General features: G+C 46.9%; 1 protein-coding gene across 1 annotated transcript in view; it reads left to right on the top strand.

The window, feature by feature from the left end:
- The first annotated feature begins 9,768 nt into the window (after positions 1-9,768).
- The window catches only part of TAF11 (TATA-box binding protein associated factor 11), a 35,284-nt gene continuing 29,488 nt past the window's right edge, over positions 9,769-15,564 (top strand). Inside the window, exons 1-2 of the mRNA XM_063954908.1 lie at positions 9,769-9,932; positions 12,623-12,762. Of these exons, the coding sequence (XP_063810978.1) occupies positions 9,816-9,932; positions 12,623-12,762 (257 nt within the window). The 5' untranslated portion in view covers positions 9,769-9,815. The remainder of the gene's footprint in view (positions 9,933-12,622; positions 12,763-15,564) is intronic.

Below are 15,564 nucleotides of genomic sequence, written 5' to 3'. Positions count from 1 at the left end.
TTAACATTGCACTCCTTTATCATATGACAGTCGTATATTAAACTCCTGGGATTTTATGCATCTATCGATGCGTTGCTCTATGTAACATTGAACTACTGATTTATTGCTAGTGTTGCTATTTTATCTATTGTTGTATAAATATTTATATCCAGAGTTTGCTGCTGCCACATTTGTAGCATTATATTGTCGGAGTTGCAGTTTCTTCTCCTAGTTTCTTCTTACTTGCTGTGAATATTTTAATTAATATATTAGATATTATCCTGATGTTTGTCCTGGTTTGAACACTAGGGCATTGCTTATATTTCTACACTGAGAATCAACACCAGACCCTTTTCCTGCTTAATTGAAAAAGAAAGAACATAGAAATAATAGCCCACCCCTGTCCGTGAAATAGCTTTTGAGTCAATTGTGCAATTACTTTTGGTCCCTTAAAAAAGAGGGGGCTACATATTCAACAGCTGTAATTCCTAAACCCTTCCTCCAATTTGGATGTGAATACCCTCACATTAAAGATGACTGTCTGCACTTTAAAACCCTATTCATTACATAACTGTAACTTAAGTATGTTTTGGTAAACCGTTAAAATTACACAAATTGTGTCAGTGTCCAATTACATATGGACCTATGTATAAAGCAGCTGCCTAATCTGGTGGCTTGTATTTAAAGCAACTCCAGTATCATGGTTACAGCATAAAATAGCCAAAACAATCTTCCTCCAATGACCAATAGGGACCAAAATTTTATACTATAAAATAAGCCAAATATGATGATCTGCACTGCCCAGTGCGTCTGACCCAGCCTCTATCGCATCTGACTGAAAAGGTAACAGGAAAAAAGTAATGGACATTCAGCTGTTCTGCAGCAATGTAAGAGGGGCTTGCCTGGGCCATGAAGCACCGCCAGTGAACTACTAAAGACTGTAAGAAGGTAAATTACTCAAAATTTGTATTGTTTAGTACACAGGTTCTCAAACTCGGTCCTCAGGACCCCACACAGTACATGTTTTGCAGGTCCCCTCACAGAATCACAAATGAAATAATTAGCTCCACCTGTGGACCTTTTAAAATGTCAGTGAGTAATTAATACACCTGTGCACCTGCTGGGTTACCTGCAAAACATGCACTGTGTGGGGTCCTGAGGACCGAGTTTGAGAACCTATGGTTTAGTAGATCACATGGTTTTGCATGCTGTTGAGTAGAAAAGGGTGGTTCCTCAGTGAGTGGGGTTTTGCTGGATTCTGAATCGTTGACTTGCACAGAGTGACTGGCATCTTGAACCTGGAGCAAGATAATGGGGTCGAACCAATTAGCCGCAATGGGTACAATGTGCCGTTGCCGCGACAATTCAATGCCGGCAATGGCACCTGATCTCGCACCTGTTGAGGGTGCCCCAATTCACACAAAATTGCTCTGACCTCTATGGGGTTATCTTCTAAAATAATGGGTCACACTTATGACATACAAAATCAAACATTCGTAAATATACCCCTATATATTACTATTATAATTAGTTGCACAATAAGTTGTTTTTTAATATACTGTAGGCTAAATAGATATATAAAATGTTGTGTTATAATGAAAGAAATCCCACTAACATGATTGGACACACTAGATCACATGACCGCACACATGCCAGCATGACAGCACACCTGGACTACTGTACTTCTGTCACCAATACCTCATCACTCAGCCACAGTAGTAAATTTTTATTCATTAAAAATGATTTAATTTAAACAGCCTATTCAGAACTATTTGTCCCTCCTTTTCTGTATCCGTCTCACCCTACATCATCTCCATATGGAAGTTTTTTGCCATTTTATAGAGAAAGAACAGGCGGCTGCGCTGAATATCAGGAACGGAATACAATGTACAGAGAGCCAACGTAAAAAAATAACAATGTTTATTTATAAAACATATAAAAGGTTAATTATCATATAACCGGTGAATAATATGTATATATAAAGAACATTCACTATGCGTGAACTGGTGGTCTGTTGTAATAACTCAGTTTTTAAGGGTGAAAGTTCCGTGTTCAGCTGGTTAAATCATTGATAAGTACCAGGTGTATTAGTGGAATCCTTGTAAATTCAAAGTCCCTCAGTACTTTCACCCTTAAAAACTGAGTTATTACAACAGACCACCAGTTCACGCATAGTGAATGTTCTTTATATATACATATTATTCACCGGTTATATGATAATTAACCTTTTATATGTTTTATAAATAAACATTGTTATTTTTTACGTTGGCATTGTATTCCGTTCCTGATATTCAGCGCAGCCGCCTGTTCTTTCTCTATGCCCCACCACAATACTACACATAGTATTCCGGCAAAAGCGCAGACCATCAGGAACATAAAATTGTGATCATTTAATCCTACTAAACACGTATTGGTTTTCATTGTTTAAACACGTATTGGTTTTCATTGTTATTTGATGATTAGGCGCTCGTTTGTTGCAGTTTTTTGTTCTGGTTTTGCCATTTTATAGCTATACCACTATTTGGTGTGTTATGATACAAGCACGCATGGGGTGGCTGAAAGCACACCAAGGCGTGTGTATATCAGAATGTGACCGCACACCCAAGAGTGGTATATCTATTACTCACACAGAGGGGCAGATGTATTAAGCCTGGAGAAGGGATAAAGTGATAAAGCAGTGATAAGCGCAAAGTGATAACGCCTTGGTGTGTGTTCAGCCGGGATCAGTACGTAATCCCGCTGGACGGAATCCCGGCGGTCAAAATACCGATGCCGGAATCCCGACCACACAATCCCGACAGGGGTGGCGAGCGGAACGCAGCCCCTTGCGGGCACGGTGCCTCACCACGCTGCAGGCACGGTGCCTCGCTACGCTCGGCACACTATTATATTCTCCCTCTATGGGTGTCGTGGACACCCACGGAGGGAGAATATGTCGGGATTGTGGCGGTCGGTATTTCGACCGCCGGGATCCCGTCCAGCGGGATGTTGACCGCATCCCGTTCAGCCACCCCATGCCGGTAATACATCTGCCCCATAGATAGATGACAGAGACTCTGCACTCACCATAATAAATAATTGGGTTTTAATTCATTTTTTTAATCAAAACATTTAAGCTTGCAGCCTCTGTCAAAGGACCCCATTTTTCTGCAAGTTCCTACTCTATCACTCAGAATTAAAAACATGGCAATTGCTAACACATTTGAATTAAACTTTAGATATGCTCACTAGTTTAGTGCTCACATGCACACTGGTTTGTAAAGGTGAGACAGTCACCAAGCAGATCTGCTGTAAAACACCTAGGAAAACAGCTGCCACAAGTTGGATTAAATAAGATAGCACTGGGGTACATGAGAAGATGCGATCACAAAAAGACTAAAAAATGAATCAAATAAACAGGAACTTGCAGAAACATGGGTCCCTTGATGGGGGCTGCAAGCTTAAATGTTTTGATCAAAATATGAACAAAAATCTGATTGTTTATTATGGTGAGTGCAGAATCTCTGATTTTTATTTAAACAATGTGGTCACATACAACATGCACCTCAGATCTCGGAGTGGATCAATGCCTTTTGTTTGATTAAATTATCCCTATAAGAAATCTGAAAGCTGAACTTTGTAGTATTTTAAGAAATGTAAGAATCTTTTTTATATGTAACAGTGGGCTGTTTGCCTTTTTTGGTATGAGGGTCTACTAACAGGATCCCTATTAAAGTCGACTATCCACGGTGAGCTTACAGCCATCTCTACACTCTAAGACAGTGGTTCCCAAATGCAGTTCTCAAGGAACCCCATCTTTCTAGGTTTTGAGGATATCCATGATTGAGCACAAATGATTAAATCAAAATGACTGAAGTACTAATTACTTCACATGTACTCAATCATGGTTATCCTTAAAATCTGGACCATTATGGTGCCTTGAGGAATCACTGGAGTAGAGGAAATCATGCTCTACGGCGGACTTCCTCCATTTACAATGTATGCTCTGATCCTTCAGTGCTGCCCTCTCCCTCTTTAAACAGTCTTATTTCAAGAACCTCATCTCCCAGTCTTCAAGCCCCCTACATCTCTTTGCCACTGTCAACTTCCTCCTCTGCCCCCCCCAACTCCCCTCCACACTGTCTGCCCTTGACACTGTCACCGACTTCACATCCAAACTTTACGCCATATATCAGGACATCACATTCCACCAGACCATCAGCAACCTGCCCCTTCCTTTACCTGACCACCCAACCCCATCCTTCTTACCAACTCTGACTTATATTTTTTCCCTGTATTTGGAGAGAAAGTAATTGCCCTCCACCTAGTACTTAACCCTATCCCCTCCCACCTCCTCCACTACCTCTCTCCTGTCTGTTCCCATCTTGCCCACCTCCTCAGTCTCTCCCTCTCATCAGGTACTGTCCCCTCTACCTTCAAGCATGCCCTTGTTTCCTCTATTCTTAATAAATGTGCCCTCGATACTGACACTCTCTCCAACTACTGACCCATCTCTCTCCTCCCTTTTGCCTCCAAACACCTTCAGCGTATTGTCTACAACTGCCTTATTGCCTTTATTTCCTTCCACTTCCTGCTTGATATCAGGATGTGTGGCCACCGCCAGTGTCCTAATTGCTTACCACTGACACTTCGGGTCTTGTGAAAGCAGTGATCCAGCGTCTGGCAGCCTGTGGGGACCTCACTGCATGGTCCACGTTTTCTGGAGTCTGGTGGTGTTAGGCTGGTGTCCCCTCTGTCTCCTGCATGGGCACCACCATCTTTCCCCTGGTCACATGATGGCAGGGGCAAATGAGAGACTATCCTTACTGACACTCCCTGCTGCTTCTTGCTCAGGTATAAAAGGAGGTCCTTTGCAAGCATTCAGGGCCTGTGCAACTTGTTACATTGTAAGGGTGACAAGTCAACCTGTATATTGTCTCCTGTGCAGCTCTACCAGGTCCAGTTAACCCTTCAGCCAGTAACTAGTCCGATCCAGCTTTAACCCTTCAGCGGGTAACCAGTCCGATCCAATTTTAACCCTTCAGCCGGTAACCAGTTTGGTCCAGCTTTAAACAATAAATCAGCATATATGTATTGGTAGAGGACCAAATATGTTGACATGCTACCTCAATTCAGAACACATGTAAACTTAACACATGGCAAAAAATAACTCACCAGGCCTCTCTAGCTGTGATGGTACTACAAGTCCCAACACATCCAGTTGGCAAGATGTGCTAGGACTAGTAGTCTCATCACAGCTGGACAGGCAGTACTGATAGGAACCTAGTAGGCAGTTACTGATAGGAACCTAGTTAATTATTTACCGCTCTCTATGTAGAGCTCTAGGACCATGCTGACTGCATAGGTTTACCAGGTGACACTGCTAGACTGTTCTGAGTGCAGACGCCGTTTGTGCTGCCTGGCCGTCGATTTTAACATGAAGGAGTCGGATTGTCCTGACTCCCGGCAGACTGCGTGGGACTGCTGGGAAGGGGAGCGAAGGAGGAAGCGGAGGTTCCTTGCTTCTTCCTCGCCGGGCTTGATGCGTCTGCTCAATCCTGCGTTGCCCAAGGCCTCAGCATGGACGCGGGTGATCACAGACACACTGAATACCTGCAGCGGGGTGGGTGGCAGCACATTTATAGGCTCTGTGTATTGCGGCGGGAGTGTATGGAGCAGCGCATAGAATGCAGGGGAGCCAGCAGCAGCTTAGTGCACTAAATAAATAATTTAAAAAAATCTAAACGACAGGGGGGGATGACCTTAGCCCGATAGGATTCTTTTAGGCAACAGCATCTACAGATGGCATTGCCTACTGAGTCCAAGCTCCGTGATATCTTGGTGTATATGAGAAATGTAGCCAAACCTCAGAAAACTGCATTTTAGGAGGTTTGACGGCATCTACTCCTAGAGGTTGAAATTTCTTGAGTATCAATGGTTTCTGCAATTTCGGTTACCCGGAAAGCCTATTCTTCATTGCCAGCAGTGAGAAGAGACAGAAAGCCTCACCACCACCACCAGAGCCGGCCCTAGGCTTAGGCAAACTACGCAAATGCTTAGGGCATTTGGGATGCCTATGGGCACAAGCAGCTTCTGCTGATTAAAATTATATGCAGCATGCCTATATTATGTGTGTGACTGCGGCTGTATCTGCATATGAAATGCTACATTGCAGTGTATTCCTGGAACTCTCTGTAATATAGTATTCTGTATGCCAATACAGTAACAGTCGCACACAGAATATAGCAATGCCACATATAATTTTAATCAGCAGAAGCAACTTGTGTGTCCTAGTCACATAGCAATGCAAATAAGATGCATTTTCAGCAATAAAAGGTGCCCGACTATAGCAGAGCTGGGCGGGAGCTGCCTGCTGACTCACGCCAGGCATCTCCTGCTGCATGGGGTATTGAGGCAAGATGTTTGAGGACACATCTGTATCCAAGGTGGAAACATCTGTATCCAAGCAGAGGCAGAGGTGACAGTGTTAGTGGCCATGTGAGTACTATGTGCAGGTGGGTTGGTTATGCAATAGTATTCAGCAAGGGCGGATTGGTATGCCGGGACGGTTTGCTGGTGTGCTGAGGCTGAGCTCCCCCTCCCCCACAAAGCGAAGCCGATTAATCTGTGTACTGCTGTCGCTGGACTTGCTGGAGCTGCTGCTATGAAGTTGCTGGATGCCACCCACTATACAAATAACCCAGCCACAGCCAGCGCAGTGAGAGGCCAGGCATCACACATATCCAGGCTGGTGGCCTCTCACTGTGCTGGCTGCAGATGGGTTATTTGCATAGTGGGCGGCATCCAGCAACTTCTAATAGCCGCGTCTCCAGCGTGCATCTGCTGCGGAAATGATGACTGAGGAATAGTAGTTCTATACCTACTGCTGACTTCAACTCGCCCGGACACCAGTGCAAGGAACCAGGACCTTGGTAAGCGGAAGGGGGTCTGGCTGACTTTACTGCTGGGAGGCAGCCCCATCTATCACTACCCTAGTTCTCTGCAACCCCACACACTGACACCCAACCCCCTGCACCCAGCCTCTCACTAGCATCTCACACACTGCCCCCTGTACCCAGCACCACACACGCAGCCCCTTGTACCAAGCACCACACACACTGCCCACTGTACCCAGCACCACACACACTGACACATAGCCTTCTGCACCCAGCCTCCCACTAGCATCTCACACACTGCCCCCTGTACCTAGCACCACACACACTGCCCCCTATACCCAGCACCACACACACTGCTCCCTATACCCAGTACCTCACACACTGCCCCCTGTACCCAGCAACACGCACACTGCTCCCTGTACCCAGTACCTGACACACTGCCCCCTGTACCCTGCAACACACACAGCCCCCTGCACCCAGCCTCTCACCAGCACCTCACACACTGCCCCCTGTATCCAGCACCTAACACACTGACACACAGCCCCCTCTACCCAGCACCTCACACACTGACACACAGCCCCCTGTACCCAGCACCTCACACACTGAGACACTGCCCCCTGTACACCCAGCACCACACATACACCCTGACAGACCCTGTACACCCAGCACCACACACTGCCCCCTGTACCCAGCCCCTCACTAGCACCTCACACACTGGCACAGATCCCTGTACTCAGCACCTCACACACTGACACTCCACACACACTGACACACACAGCACTTCACACACTGATACACACATCCCCCTGTACCCAGCATCTCACACACTGACACATATCCCCCTGTACACACACGTATAGAGACACTGCTCACATGGGAGGCCATACTCAGATGTACGATCTGCACCTAGCATAGGACTGGTGAAAATGTCAGTGGTGTGACCGATGGTGGCGTCTAATGACGCACAAAGCATGATTGCAGCGGGCATCTCAGTCCTTGTTCATTCATATGCATGGATGTACACTAGGGAGCTGCATTAGCCGAAAGTAGCAGACAAAATTTCTGTAAAAGACCCAAGGAAGGCTGCAACTGCATCCAACTGAAACAGGCCCTAAGAGGAGTGTTTTCTGCCCTGCGTGACTGACTCCACCCCCTCAATAGACTCAGTCTCCAATGGTGCTGCATCCAGAAATTTCCCGGGCTGTTTTTTTTTTATCCCAATTCGCCCCTGGTGTTCGGCATATGTGTAAGGGGCATTATGTGTGTCATGTGTATAAATGCATTAATGATGTGCGGCATAGGTGTAAGGCAGAGGTTCTCAAACTCGGTCCTCGGGGGCACACACAGTGCATGTTTTGCAGGTTTTCTCACAGAGTCGCAAGTGAAATAATTAGCTCCACCTGTGGACCTTTTAAAATGTGTCAGTAAGTAATTAATACACCTGTGCACCTGCTGGGTTACCTGCAAAACATGCACTGTGTGGGGTCCTGAGGACCGAGTTTGAGAACCTCTGGTGTAAGGGGTCCTGTGCCTAATTCAGATCTGATCGTAGATGTGCTAAATTTAGCACATCCACGATCAGCTTCACAGACATGCGGGGGGACGCCTAGCACAAGGCTAGTCTGCCCCGCATTTCTGGCCCTACCGCCCCGCACAGGTACAATAGCATCGCACGACGGCGATACTTTTGTACTTGGCGAGTAGCTCCCTACCTGTGCAGCTCCTGCGCTCTGGCAGGGAGCTACCCGCCGCGTCCTGGGTCGAGGCAGCTGTTTGTGATGTCACGCAGCCGCCGCTGCCCACCCCCTAGCGGTCCGCACATGCCTCCGTTGTCCGGACCGCGTCGCGCCAATGGTGTTCTTATGCCATTGACACCACCTTTCCCGCTCGGCGACCGCCTCTGCCTGTCAATCAGGAAGAGGCGATCGCAGCCCTGAGACGCTGATAGCATCTCACTGGGCTCGCAGGGTGCACATGCGCAGTGAGGGCGCTGCACGTGCACACTCCACAAAGTAATTCAGATTGCGATCGTTGCCGCTGCAGCGATGCAGTCTAAATTACCCCCACTATGTGTGTCATTATGTGTATAAGGGCATTAATAATGTGTGGCTTATGTGTAAGGCACATTTTGTTTATAAGGACATTAATAATGTGTGTTATATGTGTGAGGGGCGTTACTTTGTGGTATTAAGTGTATAAAAGCATTACTAATGTGTGACATGACATTATGTGTATAAGGTGCTCTACTGTGTGGAAAAACGTATTGAAAGGGCACTACGGTATGGTCTAATGTGAATTAAGTGGGGGTGGTGTAATGTGAAGAAGGCAATTCAGTGTGATGTAATGTGAATAAGGGGCACTACTGTGAGGAGTAACGTATATAAGGTAAAGTGGTACTACTGTGTAATGTAACATGAATAAGGGACATTCTCTCATGATAAATTGAGAATAAAGTTGCCCTACTGTGTGACGTAATTTGAATTGTGGGTACTATTGTGTGGCCATGCCCCCCGCACTGTTCCTATTTAAAATATAGGAGGTAGGAGCACCAAAATGAGAACTGCTATGGGTCAGTGGTGATGGTGCTGGGAAAGGGGTGCACTGTCAGAGGCGGAACTAGCGGCGGTACCAGCCCAAATCTTGCCTAGGGCCTCATATTGGTTAGGGACAGGTCTGACCACCACCACATGATCATGCTGCTTTCAGAATGCAGAAGCAGTTTGCTTTAATATTTAAAAACTATAGGATTGATGTATCGAGCAGTGAAATCAGTGAAGTGGACCAGTAGGTTGTGTCTATGAAGGTAAAGTAGACGCTACCGTCTAGGCCACTGATATTGAGCATAGCTGATTTTTTACTTTCGGTTTCTCAGAGCTACTGTATGCACCGTGATAAGATGACGTCAGGGAATAATTATACAGCTACGCGACGTAGGCGGAACAGGAAGTGGTTGCAGGCAACATGGCGGATCCTGGGGCCAATGCACCGACATCGGAGGATGCGGGGCTTACCGCTGCGTCCGCCTCTGACGCTGTAGCAGTGGAGCAGCTGGAGAAAGCGGAGGATGGGGAGAGCGAGGTGAGCGGAGATCTCGGTGTGTGGTGCTGCCGTGTAGGAGGCCGCACATTGCTGCTGAGTCCTGCTATAGATTTCCAATCAATGTTATTTGAGATGCGAGAGAGGGGGAGTCGCAGCGCTGTGCAGTAGCTGCCGGTACTGCGACCTGTGGGGCAGATTTATTAAGCTCGGTGAAGTGATAAAGTGGAAGGTGCTAAAGGACCAGCCAATCAGATCCTTACTACCATGTCACAGGCTGGGTTTGAAAAATGACAGTTAGTAGCTGACTGGCTGGTGCTTTATCACCTTGCACTTTATCACTTCACCAGGCTTAATAAATCTACCCCAAAATTCCACACGTTCTGTGTAGAATCCTCCTCCTGCAGTCAGCAGATAAGAGCTCGCCTTAGCTATTATGGCCCCTGCCAGTAGAACCTGTCCAGTTTTAAGTGCATTTCCTTATGTTACTTATTAAGACGGTGATTCAGTTGTTTCTGGGAACATAGGGAGGGGGAGATATATCAGCTGTTATGGGGTAATGTGGTATCCGCATAGTGCGCAGGTACTGCTTCTCTCCCGTGTTACTGTGGCAGTGTGTGACATGCATTAATGGCACGTCTGTCTACAAGAGAGCATGCCAATGTGCCAGTCTATGTATGGACAGACAGTGGCACTGACCGTTTTGACACCTGCAGCTAGCAATTTCGACATTCTCAGTAAGGTCACTGGCTGCTGGGCTCCGGGCTGCATGGGAGATCTTGCGCATGCCCACTGGAGCAGGCTGGGCGGTGAGACACAGCGCATCAGCTGTTGCACTGTGGGCTGTGACAGGCATTGCCGGAGGGGAGAGTTTGTACTCCTCCACTTCAGGAGCTGAGATGTTAATACATCTCATTGCTACTGCTTTTTGCTTCAACTCACCGTAGTCTGCAAAATAAGATTTGGAAGACCGACAGCCTCTAGTGTAGTATTTAAAAACAATTTCTGCAATGGTTAGCTTGTCTGGTCCTGTCCTACAAAAGAGCTACTGTAGCACTAATTGCTGAAAAAGTTAATGCTGGCTATGATAGACAGGTGTAGGAACACACAGTGCATCGCAGCTTGCTGCCTAGCTGCAGACCAGTTAGACTGCCTCTGCTGACCCCCTGTCCACCACTGAACGTGCCTACAATGGGCATGTAAGTGTCAGAACAGGACCATGGAGCAATAAAAGAAAGTGATATGATGTGATGAATCACTGTTTCTTTTACATCATATGGATAGCCGGGTGCGTGTGTCATTTACCTGGGGAAGAGATGGCAGCAAGATGCACTATGGGAAGTCGACGGAGGCAGTGTAATGTTCTAGGAGTCCTTGGGTCCTGGCATTCATGTGGATGTTACTTTGACACGTACCACCTAGCTAAAAATTGTTGCAGACCAAGTACACCCCTTGGCAATAGTATTGCTTGATGGCAGTGGCCTCTGCCAGCAGGATAATACATCCTGCCATGCTGCAAACATTGTTCAGTAATGGATTGTGGAACATGGCAAAGAGTTCAATGTGTTGCCTTGGCCTCCAAATTCTTGAGATCTCAATCCGATCGAGCATCTGTGGGATGTGCTGGAAAAACAAGTCCAAGCCATGGAGGCCCAACCTTGCAGCTTAGCACTTTAAAGGATCTGCTGCTAACATCTGTGTGCCAGAGGGAGGCGATCACGATGTGACCTGTCTGGATCCCTGCGGTAACAATGGCGACATTGGAATTCCGACAGGCAGTGAAATCCTTTCACCGGATTACCGGCGCCACAGGCTTTTCTCCCTCCTTGGGTGTCCATGACATCCACAGAGTGAGAATAGATCCTGTAGCAAGCGCAGCGAGTCACCGTGAGCGCAGAAAGCCCGCAAGGGGCTTTGTAGTGTTTGCCCCACTGCCAGCATACTGGTGGTCGGGATCCCGGCTGCCTGTATAAGGTATGCCGTGCTGGATACTACTGGATACCTTCAGTGGTCTTGTGGATTTTATGCCTCAGGGCTGTTTTGGCAGCATGAGGGGGCCTATACAACATTGAGCAGCTGTAATGTTATGGCTGTTAGGTGCATGTACAGAGTCATAAGTTGCCATTATGTTTAGTGGCATATCACCCTGAATTAAAAATGGCCTCTTATTTTTATAATTCTTGCTGGTTTATGGTCAATTGACAGCATGCTATCTGTATAAAAAAAATTCCGGATTGTGCCCCATGTAAGTAATTTCTGAAATTGTTTAGCTGTTTGGTATTCCACATGCAACTAAAATGCAACATTTTCTATGCATGCAGTATAAAAGTAGTAACTACGTTCTCAAACACCTGTGACATCTGAATTTCCACATATGTACTAAATGGTCCATCAGGGATTGGAAAATGTAGCAAACCTGATATAGGACAAATACGCAAGCAGCTTTGATAATACAGGACTGGTGTAGATGAGGGGACAGCATGTGTTATTTCCCCTAATATGAAACATGGGAGAAATCTGCCTGTGTTCGACTTAAATTATATTGCATAACCTGTTTATATGTATTATAATGGGTATATGTGGAAACTCCTTAATGATTATTTTTTACCCATTAGACAGGTATGGAATCCATTTGTTCAGCTTTCTTGTGGCTCACTGAACTCTCACTTGTCCTGTATCATGGTGCAATGCATCTCTCACTTTCTGTATGGTCTCACATGTTTCTTGGTCAGGTGAAAGCATCTGGAAGTCCTGCTGTACCACTGACGGGAGAAACGTCAGATTTACTCAGTGCTAAAAAAGTGAAGGTGGAAGTAAAGGAGAAAAGAGAAAAGAAGCAGAAAGTAGATGAAGATGAAATTCAGAAAATGCAGTAAGTAACTGGGGTAATGATAGAAGACAATGGTCAAGTAACAGTAGTATTGGACTTTATATTGGGATGTGCGAGTGGCAACATCCTGTGTTACATTCCAACAAATGATATAGTATAACTAACATACTTAACTGGGAAAGAGAAACTGTTCTATCTGTCCTAAATGTGGGAATGTGTTTTCTCCAACGTCCTAGTGGATGCTGGGAACTCCGTAAGGGACCATGGGGAATAGCGGGCTCCGAAGGAGGCTGGGCACTCTAGAAAGATGTTAGACTACCTGGTGTGCACTGGCTCCTCCCACTATGACCCTCCTCCAAGCCTCAGTTAGATTTCGTGCCCGGCCGAGGTTGGATGCACACTAGGGGCTCTCCTGAGCTCTTAGAAAGTTATAGTCTTAGAATTTGTTATTTTCAGTGAGACCTGCTGGCAACAGGCTCACTGCAGCGAGGGACTAAGGGGAGAAGAAGCGAACTCGCCTGCTTGCAGCCGGATTGGGCTTCTTAGGCTACTGGACACCATTAGCTCCAGAGGGATCGACCGCAGGCCCAGCCTTGATGTTCGGTCCCGGAGCCGCACCGCCGTCCCCCTTACAGAGCCAGAAGCAAGAAGATGGTCCGGAAAATCGGCGGCATGAAGACTCTGTCTTCACCAAGGTAGCGCACAGCACTGCAGCTGTGCGCCATTGCTCCTCTCACACACTTCACACTCCGGTCACTGAGGGTGCAGGGCGCTGGGGGGGGGCGCCCTGAGGCAGCAATAAAAACACCTTGGCTGGCTAAAATACCTCAATATATGGCCCCAGGGGCTATATATGAGGTAAATACCCCTGCCAGAATTCCATAAAAAACGGGAGAATAGGCCGCGAAAAAGGGGCGGAGCCTATCTCCTCAGCACACTGGCGCCATTTTTCCCTCACAGCTCGGCTGGAAGGAAGCTCCCTGGCTCTTCCCTGCAATTCTACAGTACAGTAAGAGGGAAAAGAGAGGGGGGGCATTAAAATTGGCACTGTATACAGTATATTATATAAAAAGCAGCTATTAGGGACATAACTCAGTTAGTCCCTGTATATATATATATATAGCGCTCTGGTGTGTGCTGGCATACTCTTACTCTGTCCCCCCAAAGGGCTTTTGTGGGTCCTGTCCTCGTTTAGAGCATTCCCTGTGTGTCTGCGGTGTGTCGGTACGGCTGTGTCGACATGTTGAATGAGGAGGCTTATATGGTGACAGAACAGAGGCCGATATATGTGATGTCGCCCCCTGTGGGGCCGACACCAGAGTGGATGGATAGGTGAAAGGTATTAACCGACAGTGTCAACTCCTTACATAAAAGGGTGGATGACGTAACAGCTGTGGGACAGCCGGCTTCGCAGCCCGCGCCTGCCCAGGCGTCTCAAAGGCCATCAGGGGCTCAAAAACGCCCGCTCTCAGATGGCAGACACAGATGTCGACACGGAGTCTGACTCCAGTGTCGACAAGGTGGAGACATATACACAATCCACTAGGAACATCCGTGACGTGATCCCGGCAATAAAAATGTGTTATACATTTCTGACTTTAACCCAAGCACCTCTAAAAATGGGTTTTAGGTTTGGGGAGAAAAAACAGGCAGTGTTTTGTTCCCCCATCAGATGAATAAATGAAGTGTGTGAAAGCGTGGGTTCCCCCGTTAAGAAACTGGTAATTTATAAAAAGTTACTGATGGCGTACCCTTTCCCGCCAGGTGGATAAGTTACGCTGGGAGATATCCCCTAGGGTGGATAAGGCGCTCACACGTTTGTCAAAAAAAGGTGGCACTGCCGTCTTAGGATACGGCCACTTTAATAGGTACCTGTTGATAAAAACAGGAGGCTATCCTGAAGTCTGTATTTACACACTCAGGTACTAGACTGAGACCTGCAGATAGTGCTGCTGCAGCGTGGTCGGTGACCCTGTCAAACAGGGATACTAGTTGGCAAACATAAAAACATATTAAAGACGTCGTCTTATATATGGGGGATGCACAGAGGGATATTTTGCCGGCTGGCATCCAAAATAAATGTAATGTTCCATTCTGTCAGGAGGGTATTAGAGACCTGTCACTGGACAGGTGATGCTGACTTAAAAAGCGCATAGAGAGCCTTATAAGGGTGAGGAATTATTTGGGGATGGTCTCTGGGACCTCGTATCCACAGCAACTGCTGGGAAGAAATAATTTTACCTCAGGTTTCCTCACAGACAAAGGTACAGTCCTTTCGGCTTCAGAAAGCAAGCGGGTCAAATGGCGCTTCCTTTCTGTACAGAGACAAGGGTAGAGGGAAAAAAGCTGCACCAGTCAGCCTGTTCCCAGAATCAAGATTCTTCCCCCGCCTCCTGTGAGGCCACACCATGACGCGGGTGCTCCACAGGTGTAGCCAGGTACGGTGGGGGGCCGTCTCAAAAATTTCAGCAATTAGTGGGCTCGCTCACAGGTGGATCCCTGTTTCTTTCAAGTAGTATTTCAGGGGTACAAGCTGGAATTCGAGATGTCTCCCCCCAGCCGTTTCCTAAAATATGCCTTGCTGACAACTCCCTCAGGCAGGGAGGCTTTGCTAGAGGCAATTAATAAGCGGTATTCCCAGCAGGTAATACTCAAGGTGCCCCTACTTCAACAAGGACGGGGTTACTATTCCACACGGGTTGGGGTACCGAAACCGCATGGTTCGGTGTGACCCATTTTATATTTAAAATCCTTGAACACAAAAATTCAAGTTCAAGATGGAATCGCTCAGGGCGGTTATTCCAAGCCTGGACGAGGGGGATTACATGGTATCCTGGGACATCA

Source organism: Pseudophryne corroboree, chromosome 2, assembly GCF_028390025.1.
Source record: "Pseudophryne corroboree isolate aPseCor3 chromosome 2, aPseCor3.hap2, whole genome shotgun sequence".
Classification (NCBI taxonomy): Eukaryota; Metazoa; Chordata; class Amphibia; order Anura; family Myobatrachidae; genus Pseudophryne; species Pseudophryne corroboree.
The sequence above is the reverse complement of the archived record's forward strand: the minus strand, read 5'-3'. Positions and strand labels throughout refer to the sequence as shown.